General features: G+C 46.4%; 1 protein-coding gene across 2 annotated transcripts; it reads left to right on the forward strand.

The window, feature by feature from the left end:
• The first annotated feature begins 1,378 nt into the window (after positions 1-1,378).
• On the forward strand, positions 1,379-12,156 carry ISY1 (ISY1 splicing factor homolog). 2 transcript variants are annotated; one of them, XM_080350653.1, is made up of 12 exons: positions 1,379-1,547; positions 1,663-1,685; positions 3,418-3,469; positions 5,115-5,180; positions 5,879-5,921; positions 6,126-6,238; positions 6,511-6,628; positions 7,476-7,598; positions 8,143-8,252; positions 9,331-9,417; positions 10,872-10,989; positions 11,682-12,156. In XM_080350653.1, exons 1-11 carry the CDS (start codon positions 1,398-1,400, stop codon positions 10,977-10,979), a joined length of 993 nt encoding a protein of 330 aa, XP_080206779.1. In that variant the 5' UTR covers positions 1,379-1,397; the 3' UTR covers positions 10,980-10,989; positions 11,682-12,156. The 2 variants fall into 2 exon arrangements, with proteins under 2 accessions (XP_080206779.1, XP_080206778.1); XM_080350652.1 differs by lacking the exon at positions 11,682-12,156 and having other exon boundaries at positions 10,872-11,663.
• The last annotated feature ends 2,292 nt before the right edge of the window (positions 12,157-14,448 follow it).

Raw genomic sequence — 14,448 nt, forward strand, 5'->3', positions numbered from 1 at the left:
CTGTTGTGTGTTTCCATGTGGCAGCATCACAATGTGAATCACTGGAGCAGCCAGCCCTGCCCGAGCAGCATGTCCCTGGGTGGCTTTGGGAGCTGAGGAAGCATTTCGGTACAAGTGGCTGAAGGCGGCACAGAAGCAGTTGAAAAACTGGCCTGTGATGTTGGTTGTGTGTGAATTCACAGAGAAAAACAGGCCGAGCGGCAGCTGTGTGAGAGAGTCTAAACTGGGGCTGTTGTCTTCTGGATCTGGGTTGCAGTTAAGCAGTGACACTTTGAGCTGGGTTAGAAGCAAAGCTGCTAAATGAGATGAGCTGTCCCTCGAGGTCGTGAGCTCCCAGGAACAACATGAAGTCTGTGGCTTTCAGCAGCACAGGGGGGAGGCTTCACAGGATGGCAGGGGTCAGAGAGGACCTCGGAAACCCATCCAGTGCAATCCCCCCATGGAGCAGGAACACCCAGATGAGGTTACACAGGAAGGTGTCCAGGTGGGTTGGAATGTCTGCACAGAAGGAGACTCCACAACCCCCTGGGCAGCCTGGGCCAGGCTCTGCCACCCTCACCCCCAACAAGTTTCTTCTCATCTTTCAGTGGAACCTCCTGTGTTCCAGTTTGCACCCATTGCCCCTTGTCCTGTCACTGGTTGTCCCCAAGAGCCTGGCTCCATCCTCCTGACACTCCCCCTTTCCATATTGATCCCCAGGAATGAGTCCCCCCTCAGTGTCCTCTTGTCCAGCTCCAGAGCCCCAGCTCCCTCAGCCTTTCCTCACACGGGAGATGCTCCACTCCCTGCAGCATCTTGGTGGCTGCGCTGGACTCTCTCCAGCAGTTCCCTGTCCTGCTGGAGCTGAGGGGCCACAACTGGACACATTATTCCAGGCTTCCAAAAGGCAGCAACCGTTCCCAGTTGGAGGATGGGGAGGGGTTGAATTCCAAAAGCCGCTGTACGGCCTCATCATTTCTGGGTCACTTTGTGCTCCCGCAGCACGGGCTGTTACCGCGCGACCCGCACGTTCTGTTTGCTGCGTTCCCGCCGCGCAGAACAGCGGGTTTTCCCGCCCCGGCAGCACCGCAGACCCTGGGGTGAGAAACGCGATAAACAAACCGCGGCGGCGGCTGCACACACCGAGCACCGGCGGCTGCACACACCGAACACCGGCGGCGGCTGCACACACCGAGCACCGGCGGCTGCACACACCGGGCACCGGCGGCTGCACACACCGAACACCGGCGGCGGCTGCACACACCGGGCACCGGCGGCTGCACACACCGAACACCGGCGGCGGCTGCACACACCGAGCACCGGCGGCTGCACACACCGAACACCGGCGGCGGCTGCACACACCGAGCACCGGCGGCTGCACACACCGAACACCGGCGGCTCCCCGGCGGCTCCCGCGCATGCGCAGTTGGGCCTGCGCGCATGCCTCGCATTGCGCACGCCCATCAGGGAGAGGCGGGAACCGGCCCGTGGGTGCGCGCGTGCGCAGTGCGGCCGGGCGCCATTTGTGGAGCGGGTTTGGCGGTGCTGCGGAGCGCGGTGTCGCCATGGTGAGTGTGGGGCCCCCGCCGCTCTCTGCCCCGCCATGGGCGCGGGGGCTGGTGAGGGTGAGGAGCGGGCCGGGGCCGGGCACCGCAGTGACAGCCTGTGTGTGTTCTCTTGCAGGCTCGGAACGCGGAGAAGGCCATGTGAGTGCGGCACGGCGGGGCTGCGGGCGGCCCGGGATCCTCCCGGGGACCGCCGGCTCTGGGTGGAGGGCACAGACCTGCCGGGGGCCCTGTGGTGTCCATGTTGCTGCTCAGGCAGCGTGACCGAGCTCCCGTGTCCCCTGCCCTGCAGACCGGGGCTCTGGCTGTATGGGGTGTCACCAGCGCCGTGGCACACACGCAGGGGGTCACACTTGCCCACGGGGATTCACTGTTCAGCTGTTTTTAAAGCCCTAGGAGTGTGTTATCACAGGATCGTTAGGGTTGCAGGGCCCTCTGTAGATCCCCAGCCCCACCTGCTCACGCAGGGTCACCGAGCAGATCACACAGGTGGGTCCAGGGGGTCTGAATGTCTCAGAGCAGGAGACTCCACACCCGCTCTGGGCAGCCTGGGCCAGGCTCTGGCACCTCCCAGCAAACAAGTTTCTGCTCATGTTCACATGGAGCCTCCTGTGTTTCAGTCTGTGCCCGTTGCCCCTCACCCTGGCGTTGGGCACCACTGAACAGAGTCTGGTCCATCCTCTGACACCCACCCTGAGCTATTGATCCCATTGATCAGATCCCTCTCAGCTTCTCTTCTCCAGCTCAGCAGCCCCAGCTCTCTCAGTGTCTCCTCATCGCAAAGATGCTCCAGACCCCTCAGCATCTTCGTAGCCCTGAGACCAGTTGTGCTGGTCTAGAGGTGATGAGAGCAGGGGGACAAGCAGCCTCTGTAACTGGGTATTGGTGTTGCAGAGCATGCGGGTGCTGCTGCAGCTGCTGCAGGGGAGAAATGTGATGAAATAGGTTCCAATGGCCTGGTAGGTTTTCGGTGGTTCCTGGTTTTGGAGCAGATGCCGGGCTGGAGAGGAATCTGTCGGTATTGGTTCAAAGATAATTCTTGTTTGGGCTAAGTCAGTATTTTTTCACATATTTATTTTTGTATTTGCCTTGAGTAGTTTTCAAAAAGATTTGCAGACCACGTATTGGGAACTGCTACATTAGAGGCTCTTCAACATGTTTGTCTCCTGTTTATTCTTTTTCCCTAAAATACTTTGCAAGCTTGTAGCAGCAACTCAGAGCTGTGTGGTGCCTGGTGAGGTGCTCTTGGGGGATCCCATCCAGTGCATTTGGGTGGGTTTTGTTCTGGAAATGCCTTTTCACAGCAGCTGGAGCCTGGAGAAGCAGTGTAGATGCAGGGGACAAGTGTCCTGCTGAAGGCATTAAACGTGCTCAGTAGTTTTGTGCTTTTTAACGTAGCCACTAAAGGTCTAGCAAATAAAAGTGTATTAAAAGCGGTAATGTGTGTAGTCTGCTCACTTGTGAGAGACTCAGAATATTTTGGTAATGTTAATAAGCTTGTTTACTAACTGCTGCTTTCCTTACTGAAGCTTTTTTTTTCCTCTTGGGTCTTTTGTTTGCTAAGATGTGTTAACTTTATGCCTGTGCTTATAACTCGTTGATGTTGGTTTGCTGCTATTATCTAACATGCTGGCATATGCTAAACAGAAAAATGAATTAGGTGCTTACCAGGATTTATATTTATCTCAGAAATTAACCACTGAGGTTTACTAGTCTTGAAGAAATCACTAGCAGGAAGAAGCAGTCAATGAATACGTTCAAGCCTTTGTTTTCTACAGACTGTAATTAAGTCTATAATAAACATCCAGATGAAAACCTGTACCTGCTGGAATGCAGATTTGTAAAATTCAGTGTGCTTCCTTTCTTTTTCTAGGACGGCCTTGGCAAGATTTCGGCAAGCTCAGCTCGAGGAAGGAAAAGTTAAGGTAAGATTAAAAACCCTGGAGCTTTGTTAGGTCTGGTCAAGAGCGGAACACAAGCCCTGTGCAGCGCTCAGTACACGTCTCCTGTCGGAGCACGGCTTTGTTTGTCTGGAATGCAGCTGCAGTAGGGACTGTCTCACAGTGACACAAAGCAGAAGTGGTAAACAGAATTTCCTTAACAACCCATTTAAAAATGTATGTGTGTTGCAGATGTGTGAAGAAAGTGAAAATTGACCATCTCTTATTTTTCTTGTGATGTAGGTAGCATAGTTCGTAGCTTAAAAAACCCACCTACACTAATGCTGTAAGTAGAGGCAGCATGATGGATAGAAGATGTAAATTACTTTTGAGATGGAAGTTATCTCCTTCTGCAGTGACTTAGGCAAATCAATGCACATACACTTGTTTTTATTGACAGTCATCACAAGGTTGGTTTGGATTTCTTCCCAGAAGAGGCAGAGTAATCCTTCTCCTAATCTCGTTGGTTGGTGTGTTGTGACCAAGCAGTCACCACTGAGCAGCGGCCTTTGGGATTGTTGTGAGACGTAGCGCTGCCTGTTATTGAGCTAACGCGTTGGGGCTGTGCCTCTCTTCGGAATTGCCTTCACTGTCACGCAGATTTCTGTTCAGATTGCTGCAAGATTGACAAAAAAATAGACTAGGCGACTTCAGCATTTAAAAATCCCACCACTAGAATGAAAGAAGTAGCACCCCTAAGTCCCCGCGAAACTTCGAGACTGATTCTCAACTTTCTGGATATTCCACTGTGTTTTTCCACTCAAATTGCTGGAATATTTACGTTGGGATCAGAGTGTTCTCAAGAACTTATTTTGGACAGGTTAATAATTTTTAATTTTGAGTAACTGTTGAAGGAATTCTGGAAACTAACTGAGGTGTCCTGTGTTTGCACCCTAAGAAATGCTGGTTTACACTGGAGTGTGAGCAATGTGGAACATTAAAGTGCAAAATAAGTTTGGAGAAACTGTAGTGGAAAAAAACTCTGTAAACAACAGCCAGAGAATACAATGGAATAGAGTTTCTGGTATATTATGCAAAGGAGGGCTTTTTAATATATAAAAGGCAGAGCTGTAGAAATACTGTAGAGAAAGGGACAAAAGAACAGCACAGGGAGTCCTAGAGGTGAGATGAAGTTTTAGTTTGTTGTAAGCGAGTCAGCGGAATGTGAAGAAGGTTGGGAAAAGGGTGTTTTGGATAAACTGGAGTTGAGAGAGCACAGAACAAAATTATCCAGGGAAAACTACAGTATTTGGGTAGTAGCAATTGAGAGAGAAAGGACTGAAATTAACAGCTACTTGGAAGCCAGTGGATTTGATTCGATGGCAGTATATTGAAAATGATGCCGTCTTAAAATGGAGCATTATTTATGTTGGAGAGGATTGTGGGGCGATTAGAAAAAGAAGTGACAGATTTTGTTTTTAATAAAGTGGATTAAATTAAGTTGTTATATTCTTTGATAGTTTAATTTGGCAGGGCTGTAAATCGCCATTTCCCAAGTCAATGGGAGCGGAAGGCACTGGAGCTGGGTAGCATAGTCTGGAATTAATCAAGCCATGAAGTTCGCAGGAAATGCTGTGAATATATTGATGCTGGGTTAAATTTCCCTGGTGTGTGGCTTTGTGTCAAACAGGAGCGAAGACCTTTCCTTGCCTCGGAGTGCAACGAGTTGCCTAAAGCTGAGAAATGGAGGCGGCAGGTAATGTCAAGCTAGAGATTCTTCTCGCTCTACAGCAGGTAGAACTTCAGCTCTTCGTATTTAGGCAGCTGCTTACATGTGGTTTTCAGACTTCTTCAGTGTGCAACAGTTACATCACAGGATGATTGAAATTGGAAGATGACGTAGTTCACCACGGTGTTCAGATATCGAGTTGCTCAGGGCCGTGTCCCACTGAGTGTTTATTAAATTCAGGGATTTGGATTCCACAACCTTTTGGGGCTGCTGTTCCAGTGCTCAGTTACCTCCATAATGAATTTTTCCCCTTGCATTTAATCAGAATTTCCCCCTTTCCAACTTGTGTGTGTTGCTACTTGTCCCATTGCTGCGCAGCTCTCAGACTGGTCTGTCTTCTCCCCCCAAGCTGAAGGTGACAACGGGTTATTCCCTTTTCATCTGCTCTTAAAGCGAGTCCAGCCCAGTTCTCACAGCCTTGCCCCGCACTTCGTGTGCTCCTGCCCTCATCACATGGACAGCTGCACAAATGCTTCCTTGTTTTTAAGCTGCTGAGGTACTATATTCGTGTCTGAATAAAATCTGTGTTGATATTTGGAGTTGATAGCCTCGGCTTTTTGATCTAGAAAATGGAGCCAACTTAGAGGCTGGATCTTTCTCGGGGACTTTTTTAGACCTTTTTTTTATTTCCTGAGAAATTAACTTCTGTGTTCTTATTTAACTAGATCATCGGGGAGATTTCCAAAAAAGTGGCACAGATTCAAAACGGTAAGAGATTTTCTAAGTGTGTTTGGTTGGTTTGTTGTTTCTTGTTTTGTTTCTTTTTTTAATCTCCAGTCCTAAGCAGTTCCAGTAAAAATCACATTTCATGCGAACTATACTGTTTCCTTTGCATAAACTCTGCAATGACTTTGGTGCTTCTAGTAAGCTGCCCAATTTAGTGTTTGCTTGTTTGTTTTTCCCCTTTAACAGCTGGATTGGGTGAATTCAGAATTCGAGACCTGAACGATGAAATAAACAAACTTCTGAGGGAGAAAGGACACTGGGAATTCCGAATAAAGGAGCTGGGGGGTCCAGATTATGCTGTAAGTGTGGATTATTTTGTACAACAGGGTTGCAAGTAAATCGAGTAATTGGAAAAACCTGTGCAGCATTTAGTTGACCACCAGCGTTTATTAGAGAAGAACTTTATTCAGCCCCTAAAAATGTTGGGTTGTGTTAGAAGAAATATTTGTTTCCATGATGACCAAATCAGTCTTTTCATTTGGAACCCCAGTTCAAGGGGTTTTACCTTTCTCTTAAGAGTTTGCATCAGTGGTCTGATTGTTTTAAATAGTGAACTCTGTTTATTTTCCAGCGGATTGGACCGAAAATGTTAGACCATGAAGGGAAAGAAGTTCCAGGAAACAGGGGGTACAAATATTTTGGAGCTGCAAAGGATTTACCAGGAGTTAGAGAACTTTTTGAAAAGGAACGTAAGTAAATAGTGACTCTTCGCAGACACAAATCTGCACAGTGGTGTATCACGAGTAAAACATCTGCTGTAGTGCGTGGGGAATGCGAGTAACAGCACGTCCTGGCCCGTGTCTTAGGTCAGCTAAATGAAATGCTGAACACAAGTCGTTAATTGAATACTGTTTCTTTGGGCAAAGAAAACCTTGGGTTATTTCCAATTAAAGTAATACAGAAAAGAGTAGACTGCGTTTTGTACTGGGAGTTCAAAATAGTGGGGTCTGGTGTTCTGTAGAAACCTTCCATCGTAACGGGTTAAATTTATTTATAAGTTCTACATAGTACTCTGTGTTCAGAATTTAAAAAGAAAAAGGTAGTTGGCTTGAGCATAATTTTAGAAGCAGAAATCAGCTTTCATAATAGGAAAAACTAGTTGTAAGTGGATAAAGCTTCATATATTGACTTGACATAGAATGAGTGGGAATTAGGTGGACCTGCAAGCGAGGCAGGCCTGTGGAATCGGCTCTTATGTGCCATCTGCAGAGAAAAACTGGGCAGGACTACATGACCTGAGGGAGCTTGGGACAGGTTTTTAGTTCCTTTAACTTCCGATTTTGCTCAACACTGGGGCTCCGGTCCCGGAGGGAGAACAGCTGCGTGCGTGCCAGAGTGGAGAATTATTTTTGGGAGGGAACGCTGCTACGGGATGCGTTGGGCGATGTATTCAGACAGTTTGTGTGGCACACAGAGACATTCCAGTGCTGACAGCGGCTCAGGTCGTTGGCAGCTGCAGCTGCCGTGAGGCCGACGGGACCTGGAGAGGGACAGGGGAGATGGACCTGGGTGAGTGACAGTCCTGTGTTCTTCCAGCCCTCCCACCGCCTCGGAAAACGCGAGCTGAGCTTATGAAAGACATCGATGCGGAATATTATGGCTACAGGGATGAAGAGGATGGGATTCTGGAGCCGCTGGAACAAGAATATGAAAAGAAACGTATGTGAGATTCAAAACATGCATAAATCTGTCCAAGAAGGGGTGATGATGGCCTCTGAAGTTTTCCTGTGGGTGTTGTCTTGTGCTTAGCTGTCAGATTTCACCCATCACATATGTGTCCAAATCACTGTTGTGACATGCTACAGAGCTGTAGGAGCCACTTATCCCAGTCATGTTGGCCCCTGTTATTTGGTTCAGAAAGTGGGTTGGGATTTATCTGTGACATGTAGAGTCTAAAACATACCCCAATTAAGGCAATAGCAAGTACCAGGCTTCCACAGTGCTGGTGTTGGGTGTTGCTCAGGTAATGTGGATACATTTAATACATAGTACATCAAGGTTCTACAGGAAGCCTGTGTTACAGATATAGGGTATTTAAGCAGGAGGTTTAAGTCCATTAGAGGAGCTTAGGAAGTAGGAGAGAAATCAAGGGAGCTTTAGCTTCAGTTGCAGCAAGGCTGCTGTCGAGGAAACTGGGGCTACTGCTGGACCGTGCTGCTTTGAGTTGCTCTTAGTTCCCCTTCCGTTTTCCTTTGCTAACCAGTTCTAGCAGAAGCAGTGGAAAAATGGAAAATGGAGAGAGAAGCACGTCTTGCAAGAGGCGAGGAAGAGGAGGAGGAGGAAGTAAATATCTATGCTGTCAACGACGATGAGGTATGTGATGGCTAGTGTGATGGCACATTTCATGTGTCTTCTATGCTGTATTCTTAAAGTGGAGTTATTTTGCCCAGAACCTGTCTGCTGCTGCGTTCTGCCCTTCTCTCTGCCCAACTCACTATGCAATTGTCCCTGTTCAGTAAAATCAGTAGTAGATGAGTACACTTGGCCCAGGTTTAGAGGGTGACAAGTGCAGGCAGCTGGGAAAGGCGAGAAACAACTAACAGCTGAGACCTTGTTGGGATTTAACTGTCGCTGCCTGGAATGCTGATATTTGTGGGGCAGCGTGTTGTTAACGGATCAATCTTGCTCTGAAGTACAACCTGCAGCAGGAGCAGCACAAGCAGTTTTTGTACAGTATAATTTCACCCTGTCGGTGCGCAGCAAACCCGGGGCTTGCGGTGTCGTGTTGATAGTTGAATCCTGACACAGCAAAGCTTTGCTGGTGCTGCAGTCACTGCTGTGACTTGGCTCTTGCTGCTTCATTCTCCCAGCGCCAGTAAGCGAAGTGAGGGATGTTGCCGCCACTCCCCAAGATCTGTAGAACTCTTGAAACTTGTTCTTATTTCACACTACCTAAGTGGGTTTATCACAAGAATAAAAAGGACATAGTCCATAAGGTAAAAACTGGTTGTGCCTTTCAGTTCCCTGTTTTATTTGTGTTATCTCATGATTTGTAAGCCCAGCTCTGGGGTGTGAGAAGGAAGCTGCAGAGAGCTATCCATTTAAAGCACTTCCTTTCTTGTTGGTTAGCTGGCTCCTCTTTGGCTATAGCTTTGCTATGACAGCCAGAGAGCTATGGGAGAGGAGAGAATATAGCTTTACATTCATGCCCATGCCACAGCAGAGGAAAAGCCATATGAAGAATGGAAGCAGCAATGCTGAAAATGTCGAGGAGCAGGATCTGAATGTAGTGCTTGTCACATTCCTTTGTTGTTTGGTCCTGTTCACCTTCTTCTTGTGTTTGTGGTGTTGATCGTTCTTGGTCTGGTTTCTTCTGGCAGAACAAATAAAAAGAGGTGATTTCAGTGACCTCTTCAGAAAGTAAACTTGATGTGGCTTTTTTTTTTCCTAGTCTGATGAGGAAGGCGGGAAGGAAAAAGAAGGTGAAGAAGGCCAACAGAAATTTATTGCACATGTTCCAGTGCCATCTCAGCAGGAGGTAAGACATAAGCAAACAGAATAGTTGCAGAGATGCACGCTGGATTTTGCAAGGTAGAGATCTCAACTTGTGCCAGATCATCAGTAAAAATGTGCTTGACTTGTTATTTCTGTGACTTGACTCCACAGCTCTTTAATCCTCTTGCAAATGCTGTGGAACTGGCCTGAATTGTACTGTTGCTGATACTCTTTTCAGCTGAGAATTTCCAAAAGCTTCATAAGTACTACATAAATTGGAAAGTTGTGGTGTTATCATCGAGACAACCAGTTGCCTACTGTGTATTTACTGTGCTTTTCTGCTGACAGTTGAACGTTTTATTAATTCAGTGGAATGATTTCTGAATTGCAGGGTTTGCTTTCAGAAATTTTCCAAAATTATTTTGCTGACCTGACCTTTGAATTGACTGTTATGTTTTGAAAGTGCTCTAGGGTATGTCTTACCTTAGCAGCAACAGATGGTTTGAAATATAATTTAGGCAGGAAGGTTCTGGAGCTGGGTATCTTTTGGCAGGTATGTTTTCACATCACACAGCATGTGGTGGTTTTTCCCCCCTGTCATCTTGTCAGATGACAACGCTGCATTCTGCTCTGAAGTCGTGCACATTCAACAAGATATACATGTAATGGCTTGTCAAAACTGGAGGGGAAAATTAACAACTAAAAATATTGCTCTCTGGCCAATGGTGTTTTCTTAAAGAAGAGAGCAAAACTGGCTGCTTAATGTGTAACCGCTGATTTACATAGGAATCTTTTCTAATTAGGTAGTAGTCACTGTAACAGTTTTTTCTTTTTTAGTGGCAAATCACTCTGTGCCTTGTGCCAATGGGATTGTGCCTTCTAGATGCTAAATTATAAAAAGCTAAGGTCCAAACATTTATTTTTGAGAGATGCTGTTTGCCTGTGTGTGATTTGGAGAAATATAAAATCACTACTGAGATTAAAGCAGGGCTTGCAGGTGGCCATTAGTAGATCTCTGAGGTACGTGTGTATTAAAGAATTGTGTATGGCTGGCACTTCCGGACAAAATTCAGGTACGATGTTCCTCGCCCTCGCTCATGTCAAGGGTGAACCCACTAAGCTGTTATTTCAGGGATGTAGACTAGTGTGCATAACTCCACTTGTTCCCCATTTGTTAAAGCTACATCTGAGACAATTGTTTGAACCAAAATTCAGATGGCTGTAGTGACAGTAAAATAAAATTGCAGTAATTCTGAACTAAAAAGAATAGGAGCATAGATCTGTAACAGAGGCACCTATTTTACTGCTTCTGGCTTCCATGAGCTTCAGCTGAGTATTAAAAAGGATACTCCTGACTCATCTTAATTACTTTTACACTAGTACCCACCTCTAACTTTCACAATCTGTTTCCTGTATATGTCTTCCTCCGGTCTCAATAGCTATTGAGGTTTCAGCATCTCAGTTCAGCTAAATGTCATCCTGGTTTTATATTTGCAGATCGAGGAAGCTCTTGTACGGAGAAAGAAGATGGAGCTTCTTCAGAAGTATGCCAGCGAAACCCTCATGGCACAGAGCGAGGAAGCAAAAACCCTTTTAGGATTGTAACATGGCACCAGTATGTCCTGGGTTTTATATGACCTGTCCTAAAGCAGCAGGCTCGTGTGTTCTGGTAGAAACACTTTTAGCTCTGAAAGTCCCGTTGGATGTTAAGAGTAAACCGATGAAGTTGCAGTGTGTTCTGCAGAAAGAAAACCACCGTTTTGGTTTATCCACTGAAATGACTTGCGCTTTGGTGGTGAAAAAGGTCAGACCTAGATTAACGTGTCTACATCTTCAGCTCTGATGCTTTCACTTTGTAAAGCAGTCTGTGCAGTGGTGCCTCTTACGGATAGAGCTGTGAACCCAGTGACTCCTTAAATCCCGAGGGAAGCTGGCAGCCGTTCCTGCCGCTCTGTCCCCGCTGTCTGTGTACACAGCTTTCCATGTTGATTTTTGCTGACCCGAGTCCAGAAGTGACTTGTTGCGTTACCCCTGCTGAGTTTACCAGAACAGCCTGGAACCTCTTCAGAGGTGCCTTGGTGGGAGATCTTAGGAGTCACTTTGAGGGTGATTCAGTTTTTTATATAACACACCAATGTGTCTAAAAGCTGTTATGTGCTTTGTGGTTTGTAACTGTGCCTGGGTGAATTGCTTAAATAAATGCTGGATATTTCAGCAGCTATTGTAAATAATTCCAACTTTGCAAGACCATGTTCAAGTACTTTTTAGTAAAGTTTATTTACAACCTGATGTCTTGTTTCATTCTAGCTCAAAGAATTGTGGTGTTTCCCTAATCGTAGCCAAAGAGTGGGATCCTAACCAGCCATCCATATAGGGGTTTGAAGCTGTGCATCCCCTGCTGCTCAGAGCTTGTGCATCATGTGACAAGAGGCACATTACAGTGGAGCCTGGTTAGAGTCTTACAGGTGACTAACGTTGTTATACAACTCTGAATTAATGCCGTTTTAATTTGGACATCTGCAGTTGTGGAGTAAAAGTGCTATCTAAGGAATATAGTATTTAACAGCCAAGTAACCACGTCTGTGATTGTTCAGTTTCTAGATGCTCTTAGTATTCAGTACTATCTATTGTGAATAATCCACTGCAGAGCAAGCAGAGCTCTCAGTTATAGAGGCACGCTTCATCTTATTCAATGTAAATGATCAAACAAACAAAAAGAAACTTAAAAAGTGGAAAGCATAGCTGCCAAATTCCGATCTTGAGTATTGATAGCAAACAGACAATGAACATTACAAACGCGTTCCTCTCTGTTCCTGTTAGTGGCGTGACTTTCTTGGCTTTGAAATAAAGCAGCAAACGAGTATGTTTATGACTTGTGATAGTCATGACTATGACTATGACTTGTGCTCTGAGTTGCAAGCATCTATCCAAAGTTGGCTTTAGTTTTTGCTGCTGCCCCTTGAATGTGTTCTGTTCTTGGGTTTAGAGGTGATGTGCTTTTATCCACATGCTGTTTGTGTTGCTGTAAAAGACAAGCCCGTTTCCCAGAGTTTCTTCCCTGAAACCCCTGGCCATCAAGAATGGAAAAACAGGCGTCTTTCATGTTGTTGTGCAGCAGGTTTATAGACCAGTGGTACTGGATCAGACTGGTGTCCTTCATTGATGGCAAGGATTAGTATGTGAAGGGAAAGGCTTTGTTGCCTGGTAATAAGGCACTAACTGAGTTCCTGGAGCTACATATTTGGTCACCAAACCATAGTATGACCAGGGTCAGGGGGAACACCAACCAAAAAAATGAGAGTTCTCAGGTGGGCTTGCTAAACAGATGTTCAGAGTTAAAGCCCCTTGCCAACCCTGCTTCTGCTAGACTCTACTTTTTTGTTGTTGTTCAGTACAACTGGTTTTCTTCTAGGGAACAGTCTTTGGAAGAAGAATGCCAGTCTTGCTGTGGATTTGCTAAACTATACACTGGGGACAACCAAACTAGATTTAGCCGGGAAAAAACCCAACTTTTTATGGCCTGATTCAGTCTGGTAGTTTGTGAATACTGGCAGTTGGTTCCTTCTGTCACTATATGAATCTATAACATATAAGACAGAAGGGTAAAGACCGATCAGGGACAGAGTGATAATGACAGAACGGATAAGAAAATAAATAAGGGGAAAGAATGAGAGAAAAATCAAGACAAGATTGTAATTGCATTCAAGTTCAGAGGAGTAGTTACCAGCCCTGAGCACAACTTAAATAATGAGATAGATAGGGAAGTCTTTAAGGCAGTGCTGATCTCTGCTGACCACACAGAAATAGGATGAATGTACAGAAATGCGGTATGGAACTGCGCAAAGCAAACTGTGGCTGCTGCTTGAACCTGCGGTGCTGAATGTTCACTCTCTAGGTTTGGGTGCTCAGCATTTTTAAGCTGGCTGCTCTTTTTGGCTGTGTCTGAGCCAACAAATTGCAGAGTGATTGTTGGCCAGCAGTGGTCTGTGGCGGAATGTGTCTGTTGCGCTTGCTGTCCAGGCTGTAGCCAAAGCCAGGAAACTCATCTTGTGGTTAGTCCTGGAGAATGAAACAGGGAATAGGTGCTGAGTTAACTCTTCATTAGAGCGTGCAGCTGGACTTAGACTTGGGTGTGGTGCTGGGCTTGTAATTGTTACCATCAGCCTTTGAGTCATAGAATCATTTTAGTGGAAAGAGACGCTCAAGATAGACACATTTAAGGTTCCCTGTTAGGTTATGATTGGAGTCTAGGTTATAAAATAGACATTTTATACACATTTACATGTATCTTGATCTCTTGTTCGCTTCAGAGTTCTGCTCTGTGCATGATCCAGGCTGGAGCTCTGAGAGGAGAACGTCCTGAATTCTTCTAACTCTTCTGCTCTCCGCAGCAGTCGCGGCTTGTGTGTTCTAGAAATGGATTCGATTCCATTTCATGTGGTGCGGATTGAAAGCCGGCTTCCTCCTCTGCCTGGTGACTGCAGTGACATCACTGGAGGATAAATATCTCTGCAGAGTCTCAGAGAGGGTGGGGAGGACTGTTTGTTGTCGGTACTAGGAAATAAGTGGATTTACGTAACCTGTATTAGCAGCTGAGCAAGATAAGCAGAGATACCAGTGCCAAGTATCCATTAACTAATGATACTCTGTGCTTGTTTTCTCACTTTCAAGTGCAGTCGCTGGGAAATGCCTTTGTAATACAGATCCCACATCTAAGACGCTGCAGTGTTTGTGTATATCAATATGTTTTTTCCAAAGAGCATTGATTCCTGAAGAACCAGCCAATGTGGGGTTTGTTATTAAAGACAGAAATTGTTATTTCCTTGGTAGAAACATTGTGCTCCTCTCTTTTGCTTTGCTGCTGGGGGGTAAACCGCCTCCCGCCGCGTTTGAGGGCCGGACAGCTGAGCTCAGGGTTTGCCGCGGGCCCTTGTCCCTCGCCCGCCGCGACACGGTGGCTCAAGCGGGGACGTTCGTTTCTCCCGTTAGGGCTCGTGACGTGGAGTTTGACGTCACTCGATGAGGTCAGACTTGAGCTCAGCGCCGGGGGCGGGGCCTCTGGGGGCGGTGCGTC

Source organism: Nesoenas mayeri (assembly GCF_963082525.1).
Source record: "Nesoenas mayeri genome assembly, chromosome: 10".
Lineage (NCBI taxonomy): Eukaryota > Metazoa > Chordata > Aves > Columbiformes > Columbidae > Nesoenas > Nesoenas mayeri.